The sequence below is a fragment of the Coenobita brevimanus genome, chromosome 61 (assembly GCF_032717465.1).
Source record: "Coenobita brevimanus isolate Jiangsu-jjx chromosome 61, ASM3271746v2, whole genome shotgun sequence".
Classification (NCBI taxonomy): domain Eukaryota; kingdom Metazoa; phylum Arthropoda; class Malacostraca; order Decapoda; family Coenobitidae; genus Coenobita; species Coenobita brevimanus.
In genome coordinates this window covers 31,717,660-31,736,346 of record NC_137014.1, presented here as the reverse complement: position 1 = coordinate 31,736,346, position 18,687 = coordinate 31,717,660, and the positions used below count along the sequence as shown (strand labels likewise).

General features: G+C 43.4%; 1 protein-coding gene across 1 annotated transcript in view; it reads right to left on the bottom strand.

The window, feature by feature from the left end:
• The window catches only part of LOC145403632 (uncharacterized), a 72,239-nt gene extending 56,888 nt beyond the window's left edge, over positions 1–15,351 (bottom strand). The window contains exon 1 of the mRNA XM_080275311.1: positions 15,214–15,351. Coding sequence (XP_080131437.1) covers positions 15,214–15,348 — 135 coding nt within the window. The 5' untranslated portion in view covers positions 15,349–15,351. The remainder of the gene's footprint in view (positions 1–15,213) is intronic.
• Between the last annotated feature and the right edge of the window lie 3,336 nt (positions 15,352–18,687).

Here is an 18,687-nt window from a genome sequence, read left to right as displayed (position 1 = left end):
TTATGTGGGAGGCGAGCTTGTGGTGACTGTAGGGCACTTAAAATCATTACGAGTACACAGACCAACATATATCCTCTCCCAGAGATCCAGGATTTTCACGCTAACTTGCATGGCTGCCGTGTGTTTTCTAAGACAGATGGTCTTCCACTACATACAATTTTCCAGCCAAGAGGGCAAATACGGCTGTGATATCTGAGTACATGTTGTACAACGAACTCCGATCCTTAATGCGATATTTGGGGAGCGTGATCCTCCCAGTGATTCTTGGAGGAGTCAGCACCCCCTCCCAAAAATTAAAGCGATCAGAAATGGCGGGAAAGAATATGCGCATATCAACGAAATCGGCATACATATCGCAGGATTGGGTAAGCGGTTTCCATTTCTCTGAATGCACAGGAAGAAACTGCACATCTGTTTTATTATAAAACATTCTGGCACACACACACACACACACACACACACACACACACAGGCGTTGGCTCAGTCGGTAAAGAGGAGGCCTGCAGTCCTATCGGACGCAGGTGCAAAGCCCCTCTGGGGCAGGGAACAGTTTAAGGATTTGAATGTTATAAAATGAAACTTTACTGATTTACCAGAGGACCCACAGCCATGTCGTAAAATACCCCCGCTAATACCAATACACCAGTCCTGTATGAGACAGCCCTAGCATGTATTCAATATGGACGGTGGTTGTTACAGCTGAAGTGTGACATGTAGAGGTGTATCGTATGCAGGAGAACTACAGGCCTTGGGATCAGGCAATGAAGCCTATGCCCAGAGTCCCTGTACTGTTGTTTGCTGATTTTTTTTTTTTTTTAAGCAAGAAAGAAGGAATCAAAGGCCAAAGGCCCACAAACCGTTCATTCCAAGAAAAAAAATACAAAAGAGACCAAATTCAAGATCAGTTCACTTCGAGATACCTGGATACACTGCGTTTGAAAGACTGGAGATAACAGGAAGAAGGAAATACAGACAGAGGGAGACAGTTCCAGAGTTGATCTGTTACATAAATGAAGGACTGGGAGTAATAGTTAACTCTTGCATTAGAGAGTTGGACAGAAAAGGGATGAGAGTTTGTTGCTAGAAGGGTGCTACGCTACCACTGAAGTAACGATAGAAAAGAGATAATGATGCAACAGTGCAGCGAAGTGTCAGAGGTTGAAGGGAACCAGTAAGAGGAGGAGAGTTAATGAGACGAGAAGCCTTTGACTCCATCCTATTGAGATGAGCTGTATGTGGTGAGCCTTCCCACACATAAGAGTTGTACTCTGCAGAGGGGCAAATAAAACCCATGTACAAAGTCAACAACTGTGCAGGGGTAAAGAAGGTACGAAGTCGGCTAAGCACACCTAATCTCTTGGAAGCAGATTTTACAAGAGATGTAATATGATCTCTCCAAGATAAGGCCCGAGAGAATGAAACCCCAAGCATGTTCAAGGATGATGCAGGATTAAGCTGGATATTATCAAACATTTGTGGGTACTCCTGTGGAAGATTTTGATAGGTGTAAGATTGTGGTAGGTGGGGGCGCTCACCATCCAATCACTCGATATAATGCTGCTCTCGGGTGTCTACCCTTTCCTTTCCTCCCTCCTTTCCTTCCTTCCTCCTCTTTCTTTACTTCATTCTTTCCTCGTCCTTCTTCCTACGGGTGACTTTACACTCCCTCTTTCATCTTTCTTTCCTTCATTCTTTGATCTTCCTTCTTATGGGTGACTCTACACCGAGTGACAAGCCGAATGGTTTCCTGTACACCAGGAAACCATTTACTACGCTGGGTGGTAACCATATAACCAAATTATGACGCCTAGTGGTTTAGTGGGTAACTGCGGCGCTCCAGTCGGATTGAGCCGATGAAGGTTTATATCCAAGGGATGGTTGAGGTTTATTGCTCACGTAATGTCACTCAGGGATGAGTGAGGCTGGTCACTCTCATCTTGAATGTCAGGACCAACTTTCCTAGCCCAGGGCTCCTACGCTCCTCATGGGGCAACGTAGGATTGGATGACGGATGGATGGATGGATAGGCGTAAGAACTGAGTCTCTGATGCATTAAAAACAAAAAGATTATTTTTACCCCAGTCAGAGATACGAGCCAAGTCAGACATTAGGTGTGCCATAGCCTCATCCCTTGTCTGTTGAAGTAACTGAAGATGATACTTTGTTGTTATATGAAGACGAAGGGGAGCTGCAAGGCTTGGTGGATGAGTTTGGGAGAGTGTGTAAGAAACGGAATCTAAAGGTGAACGTAAGGGAGAATACAGTTATGGTCTTCGAGAGAAATGAAGTCAGTGAATGTACAGTGAGGTTGGATGAGGAGGAAATGGAAAATGTGAGTGCGTTTAAGTACTTCGATAGTGTGATGAGAAGGGATGAAGTTCAGAGGGTGAAGTGCTTGAAAGAGTACAGCAAGGAAGAAAGGTTGCTGGTCCCTTGAAAGCAGTGATAAGAAACAAGGAAGTGAGCATGGAAGTGAAAAAGTTACTACATGACAGTATTGTGATACCATCTCTAACGTATGGAAGTAAAGCTTGGACCTTGCTGGAGGGACACAAGTCAAGAGTGAGAGCAGTGGAAATGAGTTATTTGAGAAGAGCCTGTGGAGCCACATGGAGAGACAGACTGACAAATGAGGATGTGAAGGAGCGTTGTGGTGTGGATGTGGTTGTGACAGGAAACGTTAGGAGAAACCCACTGAGATGGTTTGGCCATGTGGAGAGGATGGAGAGCGAGAAACTGACGAGGAGAGTGTATGTGAGTGAGGTGGAGGGGAGGAGAGGGAGGGGGAGGCCGAGGAAGAGATGGAGGGATGGAGTGGAGAGGTACATGAGAGAGGGGAGTTTGAGCTGGAAGCAGGGCAGTGAAATGGCGGAGGACAGGGCGACATGGAGGCGATTTGTTTGTGGCCACCCCTTACGGGATTAAGGCGTCTGGCAATAGATAGATAGATAGATAAATTGTGATGAGGTGATGTGGCATAGAGTTATTTGGTTGGGATAGGATGGGTTCAGGGTGTACGGAAGGTAAGATGTTCGTTTCGATTCGTTTATAAAGGCTTCAACATGCTTTCTTACGTTGGCCTTGGTCACACAATGGCAGCTCTTTATGCTGCTCGATCTCAGGCAGCCCCCTATTCAGTTCCTTATCCTTGAGGTCACAGTCTATGACCTCGCCCCAAGTCATTTTCAGTCTGCATCTCGCAACCCCATCCCCAACGTCCACACTATTCACTTTCTGCACCCAAATGTCATCCCTCATCCTCTCCCCATGCCCAAATCATGTCAATCTACCCCTCCTCATCACGACACAAATACACTCCAGTCCCATCCTTCATGTCAACTCTTCCATTGTAAACCTAGTTCCTTCTCCCCCCAGGCCTCTCATTCAAGGACGCACTGCACATCCACCTAATCATTGTCATTTCTGTACGTTTGAGCCTCCCAAATATCCTTTTCCTTTACTGCCCAGGTCTCACTACCATACAGCATTACACTCAAGTTAAGTGAATAAATTAGGAATCAAGTCAACAAGAGGCATGAGTCCAGGTCACGGGTTGATTTGTGCCCCAACGGTGATGTGGTATCTGACTAATAAATGAAAACAAAGGAACGAAAAGGATGGGGATATAAAATAGAAGAAGGGAGGAAAGGAGGTTACAGATGGCAGAAGAATAACTAAGTAAAAAATCAGATAGCCAGGAAAAGATAAATCAGAGTTGGTGAGGAAGGGAAAGAGAGAGGAAGGAGGGATGATCAAGGAGAAGAATAACAGGGAAAGTTTAGTTGTTTTACGTCCGGTACGGAGGGGAGTGATGTGGGTTGGAGGGTGGGGGTGGGGTGACCTGTTAAAGTCGTTTTTGGCGATGTGGTTTAAAGAAGGATAAACACAAATGAAACAGGGCAAAGGGAGAAAAACTTGGAATAACAGAAGGCTATTGGTTACCTAAGTTAAGTTAGATATGAGTGCTAAAGAAAGAATTAAGCAAATGAATGATGCGGGAGGTAGTGGGTCAAGGTCACAGGTTTAGAGCACAGGTGAAAGAGGACAAGGTAGGAGGGACTGCCTGGAGGTAATAACATCATAGAGTTCATCATGTTTTGAAACCCATGACGTGGCAGGGGCTGGAGACCTATCCCCGATGTACTGTACCCTCTACTTGCACAAGATTCAGAATAACTGGCTACCAATATTGCATTATTGGATTTCGTAAGTCCTTGCTCACTGTTTCGTTGTTTATCATAATGGAGTTTGTCTATTTATGTCCGCCACTAAACAGCTGATGATGCAATAGTCCTTATGTGTAACCTTTTTTTTTGGGGGGGGGAGGTATTTTCATCTTAATTCACAGACTGTTTGATGTAGTTAGAGGCACGCGGGAAATAAACGCCGGTGCAAGTCTATTTCATAACCAAGTGTGTGGTGCTGGAGGAGTACTCCATCACGTGGTTGAGCCTATTAACCCGGTAACTGTGGTAGGGGGTGTGCAGAAGAGGCTCTGGGATGCGGCAGTATGGTAGTAAGCGACCTGCGGGAATATCGACGAAGTGTACAATTGCGAGCAGATGACTCGAGGCCACCTAGTTCACCAACATGTTGGTGTTTTATCTGTCAACAGTGGTACCTGTGAACTTGACTGAGATTCAGTCAGCTGTTCGGGCCAAACAAACCCAGTACAATTTGTCAATGTGCAGCTCTAACTGGTCTCCCATCAACACCATGCAAGTAAACGTATTATACTGATAATGATTAACGTGTCATACACGTGGTAGATATATTTATAACCGTAGTAGCTGTGAGGAGTAGACTGTAGCACCAGTCGAGCAGGGCAGTACTCCCAAGGTGGATGGAAAGCTGATGACAGGGAGAGCTGCAGCTCCCGTTTCATCAGCGCTCGGGACTAGGTCCCGACCATCCCCCTTTGCTGAACTTTTTCAGTGTCTCAGTAACACAGAGAGTAGGCCAGCATGCTCTCCAATACAAGTTTCTCCAACTATCAACACCAAACTACATGCACAGTACACACCACACTTCCTTTTCAAAATTTTCAGAAAAAATGGCGTCAAATAGCATAGCCTCGGAGTCCCCAGGGAGGGGGGACCATAAATGCCCCCACCTTAACCCCTCTCCCGGTGACGACTCAAGTGCCTGGAACCACTGTCTGACTCTCCTCTTCTTCATTTCTGCAACATTCGTGGCCTTTCCTCTAACTTTCGCTCTGTTGAGCACCACCTCTCCTTCTCTAAACCTCACCTTCTTTTCCTAACTGAGACTCAGCTGTCTGAGGCAACTGACAGCAAACCCTTTTCTGTATCCTCCTACTTTCTCTATAGTCATTTCAAAGCCAAAGGTGGCTGTTGTGTATATATACACAACTTATCTTGCTCTCGTGTTCCTGAACTCGATTCTTCTGAATTCTCTACACTCTGGCTTCGGCTTTCCTGTCATTCTCTGACTAAATATATCTGTGCTGTTTACTTATCTCCTAATTCTACTGACTATCAAAAATTCTTTGACTATCTTACTTATACGATGGAACACATTCTATCCATTTCTCCTTTCTCTGAAATCTCCATTCTTGGAGATTTCAATGTTCACCACCACCTTTGGCTCTCCTCTCCTTTCACTGATCCACCTGGTGAACAAGCCTACACCTTTTCTATCCTTAAAGACTTAGAGCAGCTTGTACAGCACCCTACCCGTATCCCTGACCGCCTTGGAGAGAGCGCCAACATACTTGATCTCTTCCTTATAACTAATCCTTCTGCTTACACTGTTAATCTTTTCTCTCCATTGGGCTCCTCTGATCACAACCTCATCACCTTAACCTGTCCTATCGCTCCAGTGCGGCCTGCGGATCCTCCAAAAAAACGTCGTCTCTGGCACTTTGGAGCTGCGGATTGGGAGGCCCTCAGGCAGTACTTCTTTAATTTTCCCTGGAATGATTATTGCTTCCATGGCCGGGAGCCATCTGGGTGTGCCTTGCGCATTACGGAGGTTATTCTCTCGGGCATGGAAGCATACATTCCTTTCTCATATCCTTTGACTAATGCACGAAAGCCTTGGTTTAATCACGCTTGTTCTAATGCTGTCTGCAACAAGGAAAGGGCCTACAAAAGGTACCGGAGCCAACCACCCCTGAATCACATCTTTCATACATTTCTGCCCGGAATCGTGCTAAGTCTGTTCTTCACTCTGCTAAAAATGATTTCATCCGTACAAAATGCTCGCAACTCTCTAACTAGAACTCTTCTCGCTCCTTCTGGCACCTTGCCAAAAACCTTTCTAACAACTTTACCTCATCATCCTTCCCTCCTCTTTTCTACTCTGATGGCTCTGTAGCTATTTCTTCTACTGATAAAGCAGATCTCTTCGCTCAGACTTTCTCCTCCAATTCCACCTCAGACGATTCCGGTGCTGTTCCTCCATCACTTCCCCCCTCTGACTTCCTCATGGCTAACATTAAAGTTTCTTCAGCTGATGTATTTTCTGCCATTGCTGGCCTCAGTACTAATAAGGCATATGGGCCTGATGGAGTCCCTCCTGTTGTTCTCAAGAACTGTGCTTCTGTGCTTACACCCTGCCTAGGCAAACTCTTTCGCCTTTGTCTGTCAACTTGTACCTTTCCTTCTTGCTGGAAGTTTGCTCTCATTCAGCCGGTCCAAAAGAAGGGTGACCATTCCCAACCCTCTAACTATCGTCCAATTGCTTTAACATCCTGTATCTCAAAAGTTTTTGAGTCTATTCTTAATAGAAAAATTTTAAAGCATCATTCCTATCACAACCTTCTTTCTGATCGTCAGTATGGGTTCCGTCAGGGACGCTCCACAGGCGATCTTCTCACCTACCTTTCAGACTCCTGGTCATCCTCCTTTCGGGATTTTGGCGAAAGCTTTGCCATTGCACTTGACATCTCAAAGGCTTTCGATCGAGTCTGGCATAAATCTTTAATTTCCAAACTGCCCTCTTACGGTTTCTATCCTTCTATCTGTGCCTTCATCTCTAGCTTCCTTTCTGGTCGTTCTATAGCAGCTGTTGCAGACGGCTATCGTTCTTCTCCTAGATCTATTAACATTGGTGTTCCTCATGGCTCTGTCCTATCACCAACTCTCTTCCTTTTATTCATCAATGACCTTCTAAGCAGTACATCTAACACTATCCACTCATACGCTGATGAACCACTCTTCACCTTTCCATTCGATTCCCACAACGTCCATCTCAGCAGTTACTTCAACAGGCAAGGGATGAGGCTATGGCAAACCTAATGTGTGACTTGGCTCGTATCTCTGACTGGGGTAAAAATAATCTGGTTGTTTTTAATGCATCAAAGACTCAGTTTTTGCACCTATCAACCCGACAAAATCTTCTGCAGGTATACCCACTTATGGTTAACAATACTCGACTTAATCCCGCATCATCGTTGAACATGCTAGGGGTTTCATTTGCTCGGGACTTGTCTTGGAAAGATCATATTACATCTCTTTTAAAATCTGCTTCCAAAAGATTGGGTGTGCTAAGCCGACTCCATTTCTTCTTTGCCCCTGCACAATTGTTGACTCTATACAGGGGTTTTATCCACCCCTGTGTGGAGTACAACTCTCATGTGTGGGGAGGTTCCCCACATACAGCTCTTCTCAATAGGGTGGAGTCAAAGGCTTTTCGTCTCATTAACTCTCCCCCTCTTACTGACTCCCTTCAGCCTCTGTCTCTTCGCCGCAATGTTGCATCTTTATCTCTTTTCTATCGCTACTTCAATGGTCACTGTTCCTCTGAACTGTCTGCATGCATTCCTCCACTTCTACGACGGGCGCGTAGCACCCGTCTAGCAGCAAACTTTCACCCCTTTTCTGTCCAACTCTCTAATGCAAGAGTTAACCGTTACTCCCAGTCCTTCATTTATGCAACAGGTCAACTCTGGAACTGTCTCCCTCTGTCTGTATTTCCTGCTTCCTATGATCTCCAGTCTTTCAAACGCAGTGTGTCCAGGCATCTCGAAATGAATGGATCTTGAATTTGGCTCTCTCTTGTATTTTGTTTTTCTCTTGGAAGGAACAGTTTTGCGGGCTCATTGCCTTTGGTTCCTTCTTCCCCACATAAAAAAAAAAAAACATGGATCCAAATAATGTTGCGATCATTCATGTGAGACACACACGGTTATCGGTAGTGATTTATTTTGTTCGACTATCGTCACGAACCAAACAAACTTTACCAGTTTTCAAGAGATATGCCGCAAGGTTATTAGTTTCCAAGCAACCTAGCATTATCATCACAAAAAATACTGTTACGCCAGTCATCCCTCACCGTGAACCTCATTTTCGTCGACCTCTGACTCCAAAGCAGGTGGGACAGTTAAAGGTTCACACCACAGTAGGCGGAACAAGGGGAGGGGGGTGTGGGAGTTATATGGAGGGTGGTGGATGAGGAAGGGCGGGACGAGGTGTGACGTGTGATGTGAGGGGGGTGAGGGGGCAACTGGTTGGCTGCGGTATTTAACGCATGTTAGATTAGAAGTTCTAATAGGTTTGTTTTGACATAGAAAACCAATGTTTCTTTAATATTCGAGTGATAAAGTCGAACGATTATTCTCTATAAATGTTTATTATCATGAACGGTCAGCTAGTTCCACCCCCATACGTAACGTCACGTGGTGCCTACGTCACAAACCAAGGTGGTGATGGAGCTGCACGCTCGGGATACCCGTGTGTTTCACATGAATGATCGCAGCACTATTTGGATGCCTGTGTTGTAAAACTATGATTATAAATATATCTACCACGTGTATGACACGTTAATTATTATCAGTATAATACGTTTACTTGCATGGTATTGATCGGAGACTAGTTAGAACTGCATATTGACAAATTATCACTGGGTTTGTTTCGCCCGAACAGCTGACTGAATCTCGGTCAAGTTCACAGCTACCACCGTTGCCAGATAAAACACCAACATGTTGGTGAACTAGGTGGCCTCGAGTCATCTGCTCGCAACTGTACACACAGCAGAAAAACTATCGTTACAGGGGGGTCCGATGTGTTTCATACTGAACAACCTGGCTGTCTCGCTAGGGTTGGTAAGCCTGACAGTGGGTGAGCTGCCAAATAGGACGAGGTAGAAATATGCATGGGAGAAGCAATGGATATAGCTTATAATAAATATGCAACAAACACACGCAGGGATACCAAAGGAGGAGGCTGTTATCAAAAACCTTCATTTCGTAGTGTCATTTTATATCGCGCAGAAGGTGTAACGATAGGTTTTTTGTTGTGTGTACATCATCGGTTGGCAAATGATAGGCACATCTACCCATGATTATTTTTACACAATCCCGGAGATATTATGGTCGGAAATTGCAGTTATGGAGGGAAACCGACGATTCACCTCCCGCGATGCGGTGAAGTTTGGGAATGGTGCTTGACCTGGAGGACGTGAAATCGTAAATTTTTTTATTATTGATTTTTTTTTTCACCTTATACTACATTTACGTTTGATGTAATCATGCCGATGGCAGCATAATTTGTTGTCTTTAGTGTGGCGTCTGCATTATTTATCTAGCTATTACAAAAACATAATTTGCTTCGGAAGTTAAGAGACAAGCTGGGTTGAGGATGTGGTCCCTCACCGTAGTGATAAGGTGTGTTTGTGTGCTCCATTAATATTTCATTTTTCACATAACAGAACCTTAGTTGGATTTAATCATTACAGTGACATGCTAATTGCACCTTAGTAGGATTCAATCCTTACAGTGACATCCTAATTCCTTGTTAACATTGTGACAACAATTATTTACTTAGCTGCGGTAAAAAAAAAAAAAAAAAAAAAAAAAAAAAAAAAGCTACGTTAGCACGGATGCCGAGATATTGGCTGGGTAAAGGACGTGGTCCCCAACCTTGATATAATTTGATTTTTCTGTGTGTGTACAGTAGCTGCAACATCTTTTTTTTTTTTTTTTTATGTTCGAAAAACCGTATTACAGTATTCACTAAACTTGAGAAATAAAAGTACGATTGGCAGTGGAAGGAAGGAGAGGAAGGGAAACAGGGTATAGGGGCAAAAAACTCTCCCTACAGTGAGTGCTGAACTAAGCCCTAACGTTCGTGCACAATGACTAATTATCCCTATGACGACTTTACCATCCTCTATCCGTACTATTTACCTCGCATCTCTTTTCTCGGCCACATCATGCCGCACCACGTAATATTCTTTAGGCCTTGACTACCGCTACCCAGCACCCGCCACTTCTCGCTCCGTCACCATTCCCACCGACCTTCCCCCAACGGGCACTGTGTTCCCACTTTACTATTTTCTTTACCACACACCGCTCGTCAAGAGACACCATGAAGGTCACGAGGTCACGGAGATAAAGAGGGTAGGAGGAGGAGGAGGAGGAGGAAGGATGAGAGAGTGAAGGAAAGGAGGAGGACGGGAAAAGTGTCAAGGATGGAGGGTATGGTTGGGGATAGGAGTGCCACCTCCTTCATATTGTTTCTTTATCTCATCATCATCATCATCAACATCATATAATCCAATGTTGCCCCATGAGCAGCGTAGGAGCCCAGGGCTAGGCAAACTGGTCCTGACATTTAAGATGAGAGTGACCAGCCTCACTCATCCCTGAGTGGCATTAAGTGAGCAATAAACCCCAACCCTCCCTTGGATATAAAACAGCATTGGCTCAATCCGATTGGAGCGCTATAATTGCCCACTAAACCACCTGGTGCCATAATTTGGTTATATGGTTACCATCGACCATAGTAAATGGTTTCCTGGTGTACAGGAAACCATTTGGATTGTCATTTAGTGTGGAGCAGCGTTTCTTAACCTTTTCCGACCTCAGTACCCCCCCCCTGTAATAAGGTCTCAGTCCAGCACCCCTTTACATCTGGTTACTGGGACTGCAGTTGTTACACTACTGCAGGGTTAAAGTGAAGTGAAGTACTGCCTAACAGTTTATTTTATACATTCTCGAAAAAAAAAAAAAAACATAAAGGATGCCAATACTAAGCAAAAACAATTAAAAAAAAATAATGCATCATTTTCCGGCACCCCCCAAAATTTATTTCAGCACCCTTGGGGGTGAAAGCACCCCAGGTTAAGAAACGCTGGTGTAGAGTCATCCGTAGACAGAAAGAAGAGGAAAGAATGAAGGAAAGAAAGACAGAAGGGGAAGGATAGAAAGAGGGAAGGAAGAGAGGAAAGGGCAGGCACCCGAGAGCTACACTACATCGAGTGAGTGGATAGTGAACCTCCCCCACCAACCACTTCTTTACTAAATTATCATTACCACATGATGTATATGTCTAATGCGTTTTTTAAAGTCTGGTAACCACATTATTCACCAAGCTACCACAGATATACCTACTAAGCCCAAGAGTTTGTGCTCACCATTATTATCCATATGACACCACTACAGTCCTCTCTCTTTTTGCCCACTACCGCTCGAAGCCAGTCAAGGCCACGACAAAGAACCGCCACACCACCACTTGCCACCTCGCACCCACTTTACATCCCCTTGTTGTCTACCCTATGTTTACACCTGCCAAGCCATATCATCCCCGCCTCTCCTTTTCTTCCACACCGTTCATCCGTGCACGCAACAGTCTAGCCACACCACCGGACATGATGATAAATTAGGGAGAAAAAGGAAGAAGAAAGGAAGGGAAATAGATTGGAGGAACGGTGGAGGAAAACGGCGTCAAGGAAACAGGTTAAGGTTTGAAATTGCCACTGCCACCAACTTTATATTTTTTTCTCTCTCTTCTTTACCATGACCTTCATATTTTTTCTCTTCATACAAAGCCGAACTTGTTAATACCACACGATGTGTCTACTGTTTTCTTTAGTCTGCTAATCACATCATCAACCTAAAACAGATATGAAGGCTGAGAAATTGGAGGAAAGTAGGAAGAGAGAAATTGGGCAATGACGGAGGGTGGGTCAGACTGGGATTGCCACCTCTTTCATATTTTTTTAAAAATCTTCCTACTTACTCGGTGTTAAGTTATTAGTTCCACTTGATGTGGTTACTGTTTTTTCTTGGTATAACAGCCACGTTATTCACCAGCCTACCTGAAATATGCCTGCATCTATTACTCGCCTGGGTGAAGGGGGCAAGTGTGAGTCTAGTACTGCCACTTAAATGTTTTTTTTTTTTTTTCCAAAACCTAGTGAGGTTTCTATTACTCACTTGTTACTTTCTACTGCATTTTACTTAATCTGGTAAACATATTTACCTATCTACTGTACCTACATAAAGCAATCCTCATAGGCTACACTGTTCTCAGGCGAAGGTGGGAGACAAGAGTCAGTAACTTGTCACTGATAATAGTATTTTTCCCCTAAGTACAATACTTAACCTACTGGCCAGCTCCATGCTGCCCTTATTGTTAGTCGCGTTTTCTTTTTTCCTTGCATTGTTTTTTTCTTGATTAATTGTGGCAGGCACTTCTACCCTTCAGTATTAACCGATTCCGACCAAATTTGAACACACTGACCAGCCGATGACCTAGCTGTGTCCGCAAGGTTTTGGTTGCTAGGCAACTACTCGTTGCCTAGCAACGGCCGAAGACCCGCTTTTTTTTTCGTACTCTTCACGTTTTGAGCTGTAGAAGCTTTACTAACGGGCGCAGAAAGCTCTGACGTCTTTAGCGTAATCTTGAGGTCATTGCCTATCGGAAGTGTTCCTTCCATTTTTCCTCCCTCTTCTCTAGTTTACAAGTGGCAACTCTGCGAAGATTGGCCTCAGAGTCTCTAGCATCCAGTGCCGGTTTTCAAAACTGCCCCCCTAGTTCCTCAGTGGCCTGATGGAACTGAATGAAAGTTTTGCATGCTTATATGATATTGACTAGTACTACAACTTTCTATGGTAGACGTAAGTGCTACATTGGCCAGGTCAGGGGGCAAAGGTCATCAAACGTGAAAACAGTGAGAACAGCTAAAAGCACGACTTTTCTCGCACAAAGTGCTAAGGCTCAAAAGATAATTAAGCCATGGACATGATTCTCGGGTGGAATGTTGCACTGGAGTACCTCCAAACAAAAATAACAGTCGAAAGTCACTTTTAGTCACTGGCAGCACCACTTAGAGGTTGTATCTCTGGTGGGCTATTCTGCGAATTTCAAGTTCCCTAGCTCCACAATGTGTGGATGGAATCAAATTAAACTTTACATGCTTATAGACGTTCATGAGTACTACAAGTGTGCTTCGTACCGGCATGACCTATATCCGAGAGGTCAGGGGTCAAAGGTCATCAAGTGCAGAAAATATGAAAAGTGCTAAAATTACAACCTTGCTCGCACAAAATCCTAAGGCTCTGAATATCATTAAGCCAGGGTGGAATGTTGCACCGGAGCACCTCCATATAGAAAGGTCTTTTAGTGTTGAAACTTACTTCCTGTTGCTGACAACGCTTGGTCTGCTTAGAGCTGGCCATCGCCATCTACCAGCTTGTTTGTACACTTATTCTCAAATCTTATTACTTTAGCATTTCTACACCTCTGTACTACATTTTCTTTGGTGTGGTCCTTACCTGAGACTAAAAATTAGCTACTTACTTACATAAATGAAAATTTAAACTAATTATCCAGTTCCCTAACTGAACTATTTATGCTTGCTATGAAAACTATACTTATTACCATACTACAATCAAGGATCCTAATTCTAATTTCTAACTTGGTAAGGGGATCAATTATATATATATAATATTTAGTCTGTACATCCGTCAGTCACTTTGTCTGTCCTCTCTGCTCTGCTTGTTTATCTGTTTATCAACGGTCTAGAAGTTCTGAAGCTCATGGTAGCTCCTAATGCACTCCCCGAGGGTATGGTAGTGAGAAGGTTGGTGAGGAAAAGACGAGCGAGATGGATCACTCAAAATGACACGTTTTGTTTTGGTGTTACTTAACAAATTAGTGGCTAAGAGAGGTGGTGGGTGCCCACCCCTTGTGACGGATGTTTGCCAGTTAGCATAGTTTTCTTCCATACGTGAATGGTACACTACTTTTACATGCTTCTTTTACCATCATATTTCATTTCCAACATCTCTTAGTGACTTTGTACATGATTTTACGTTATCCTATACAGCACTGAACTAAGGCTGCCCTTTTGGAGATGATTATATCGTGGTAAGCTTGTTATGAAGTGAGTAACTTCTGCTCATGGCAACTGATGTTACTGAACATCTGGTAATAAGCAATGAGGTGGATATGGGTGATAAGAGTCACCCAAAGGACCCATAAAATATCTATGACGCTGTTACTTCCAGAAACTTCGTAATTCCCGCTCATATGAGGTAGGCCACAGGTGCTTGCAGCTTTATCATATAAGGTAGGCAGCAGGTCTCGGGTTAGATCAGGTAACTCCAAGCTGGTTACAAAAACGTGCAGCAACTCCCTGTCTATCCCCCAAAAGGAGTGTGGAGGATTGCAGGAGGACAACTTCAGTCTGCAGTCCACCCGGTTCGCGTTTCGCATGAGCCGGAGGCCACAATAACTTAATAGGCTCCATCTAGTATTAAGAAAAGAGGAGGCTTGAAAGATGTGTGAGCATGTGATTACAGTAAACATGTGTGAAAGAGCATGAGAGTGACTGACTATGAGTGAGTACTCTTACTCGTATATGTGAAAATAAGCAAGTGTAAGTGTGAGGGAGAATTAGTCTGACTGAATGTGAGACTAAGTACGCTTGAGAGCGAATAATCGAGTGGGAATGGGAGGTCGTGAAGGTGGGGAAAAGTACGAGTATGTAAAAGTTAGAGCGAAAAGTGAGCGAGAAGGTGAGAGTAAGTGGAAAGGTGTGACTGGGAGAATACAAGTGTGTGTATAAGTGAGAGTTTGAGTGTTACTGAAAAAAAGGTGAATAAAATTGGGAGACTGTGATAGAAAAATAAATGAGAGTGGGGGAATGGGGTAGAAGTGAATTGAGAGTACTGGCAAGTTTAAATGAAGTTAAGGTGGACAGAGTATAGTGACAATATTGCGCCAAGTTGATGTGGATATAATATAGGGATAATTTAAGACCAATATAATATGCATGGAGTATGGGACACGTTCAGGCCAAGTTAAAGCAGACAGACCATAGGAGTCCCAGAGCCACTACCCTTGTGAGGTCTTGCCTTTCCTCATCACACCTCCATCAAACCAAGCTACAGTTATCAATGTGTAGTAAGAATTACAGACCAAGTAAAAATGGACAGACGGTTGCCTCCCTCGAGTCACTTACCGCGTGAGGCTTTATCTTAACCCTGCACAACTCCATCAGGTCATCCCGCAGCTTCTTCTGCGTCGGTGTCAGGAGCCAGTCAGGGTCGTAGTCAGAGCCTACACCCCAGTATTCTCCGCGGCCCCACTTCTTCATCCTTGGCAGGGTGTATTACACCTCACACTAAATACCTGTAGCATGGAAGATACAAGAATTTAGCAATTATTATGCCGTCAATTATCATCATCATCATCAGCAGCAGCAGGGGCATCAGCATCACAATTAGCACTATCATCATCATCATTATGTTGATCTCACATCATCCTTGGCAAATCTGTTACCCCCCACACATCGTCTGCAACATGGGAGACATTGAAATTTAGTAATTAATTAAACAGTGAATCATCATCATCACTACCATAACTATGATTATGTTCCCATCTCATACAGATGGAAAGGAGAAGGATTGAGAAACAAGAAAGTGAAGGACAAAAGTCGGAGATTCATCTCCATCATCATCATCATCACCAACAAGACCATCACACAAAGATGGAATTCAGAAAACAATGAAAGACAAATGTCAGTACTGGGAGCACTGTATGTTAAAGCATGACCCGTATATACATGGCCAAACTGGGTTTGAACAATCGCCCTAAATCCGGTGACCTACCCTTGAAATTAATTCTTGCAATATGCGGACTATTTTCTTCAGTTTGGGGGAAAAGTTTCAAAATGGAGAGGTTAGATGTGTCATCTCCCTCTGTTTTAATACACACACACACACACACACACACACACACACACACACACACACACACATATATATATATATATATATATATATATATATATATATATATATATGTGTGTGTGTGTGTGTGTGTGTGTGTGTGTGTGTGTGTATGTATGTATATAAACAGTATATGCACGATGTCTGTTCAGAAAGTATCAGATCTTATGCTCTAAAATAGCAAATAGGTATCCTTCTGATTTGACACACGTAGCCCAGTGTTCTTTCCACAGCCTGAAACATTTTTCACAGTATCTCGTGCAAGTGCTTCGTCACATTCGTCATGATCTCTCTAATCTCAAACTAAGAACCCTTCAACGGAGTTTTGAGCTTGAGGAATAACCAAAAGTCGCATGGAGCCATGTCTGGTGAGCAGGGAACTTGCCAGACCTGCAGGATGTTGTGCTTGGCCAAAAATTCCTGAATGATTTGAGAAGAATGGGTAGGGACATTGTCGTGGCGTAGCTACCAACTTGCCGCTTTCCAAAGGTCTGGTTTCTTCTGCAGAACTGCATCCCGAAGCCTGCAGATAACGCTGAGGTTGTCATGTTTGTTAAAAGTCTGTCCTGGTGCGTCGAAAAAAAAAAAATGTCAACATGCATTTCAACTTTGAGTTGCCACGGACTTGTTGTGCCTTTTTTGACCGAGGGTACCCTGCATGCCTCCACTGGGATGACTGTGCTTCGGATTCTTGGTCGTACCCATACACCTAAGTCTCATCTCCAGTGATAACAGTCTTCAGAAGGTTTGGATTGCGGTTTGCACACTCCAACATGTCTTGTGCAACGGTCATCCGAGTGAAAAGATCATGACAAATGCGACGAAGCACCTGCAGGAGATACCAAAAACTAACTTTTAAAAAATGTTTCTGGCAGTGGAAAGAACGCTGGGGTACGTGCATCAATTACTTTGCGGGGGATTAGTGTCGTAGCTCAGCGGGTTAGCTATTTTTTTTTTTTTTTTAGGGCCTAAGGTAGAATAGTTTCTGAACAGATCTCGCGTATGTATAATTGTATGTGTGTGTGTGTGTGTGTGTGTGTGTGTGTGTATATATATATATATATATATATATATATATATATGTATGTGTATGTGTGTATTTATATATATATATATTTATATATATAAATATATATATATATTTATATGTGTATGTATATATATATATATATATATATATATATATATATATATATATATATATATATATAAAAGAGGCGCGGCACGTCAGAAGGGGGCTCAAGTGCCATTTTTTACGTTTCAAGAAAATCGCATCCAAAGTTTGGCAGTGTTTAACATGTGCCATTTCCAAACCCAATGGAGTTTAATGTTCATATTTGCACTGAAGCTTATTCAAGGACTACTCTTTCATCCCACATACTGTAATTGACGGTATCAGTCATGTTTTTTGTACAGGACCAATTTTCCAAAAATTTCCAGGTTCAGTAGTGTAACAAGTTAAAAAGAAGTGACACTGCCAGCACTTTTGATGCAAGTTTTTCATTTAACTCACTATAGAACAAGAATAAAAGGAATTGTGCATGAATCCCACCTATCTCTCACCCCAAGTCATATTCCAGGAAAGTCAGGTAAGTATGCAATCAACAGATAAGTATCTGAAAACAGGCAAGTACAAAACAATGAATGTGTACACATTGAATATTAATATAAAAAATCAGAAGACATGATGAAGCACTTTAGGCAGAAGATAAATAGGGTAGATAGGAGGTAGATAAAGTAGACTGGAGGTAGATTAGGTGTAATACTAACAAGACCGGTAACTGGGCACAAGTATGGAGTTACTAGTGAAGGTAAGAAGGTTAAGAAGGAAGATAGTAGGTAGAACATTGTACCAAACTCACTCTGCAGGTAAGGTTGATCCAGGATGTCCACAGGTGACTGTGAAGTAAGCAAAAGATGTAATCCTTAGTAATCCAGGGCAGGTGGATCCAGACATAGGGCAACAGAGTGGTGGGTGGAGTGCAGTATAAGTTAGTGTACTAGGAATCTCTATGGCTTATCTGCGCAGACAAGACCTGAGCAGACAATGGGAATGCGGGGCTGGCAAGCGGATGCTTCCGCAAGTTTTCATTGGCCCGTGCGCCAGTGGCACACAATAACATAGCGAGAAAACATGTGGCCCTGCTTATAGCGTGATATTACCCCTTTATGATTTGTCCGGCATTCTCATAGCCTCTGAACTGGAGGCGGAAAAGTAAAAAAAAAAAAAAAAATACTTTCACTAACAGGACTTTCGACCTTACGAATCGTGCCGGATGGGTACCAAATCACTACCAAGGTAAAGAAGAAGGGTGAATAAAGTGATATATGCAGAAAAATGGATTTCGCCCAAAATGGTACTTTGCCCCCTCCTGACGTGCCGCACCTCATATATATATATATATATATATATATATATATATATATATATATATATATATATATAGAGAGAGAGAGAGAGAGAGAGAGAGAGAGAGAGAGAGAGGCGGCCTGCAGTACTAATGGGCCCAGGATCGAATCCCGGCAGGGGCTTGGAACAGCTTAAGGATTTGATTTTCACAAAACCAGACTTAACTGCTCTACCAGAAGACCCCGCTAATACCAGTACACCAGTCCTGTATGAGACAGCCATAGCATGTATTCTATATGGACGGTGGGTGTTAGCGCCGAAATGGGGACATGTGGAGGTGTGTAAGTGGACTACT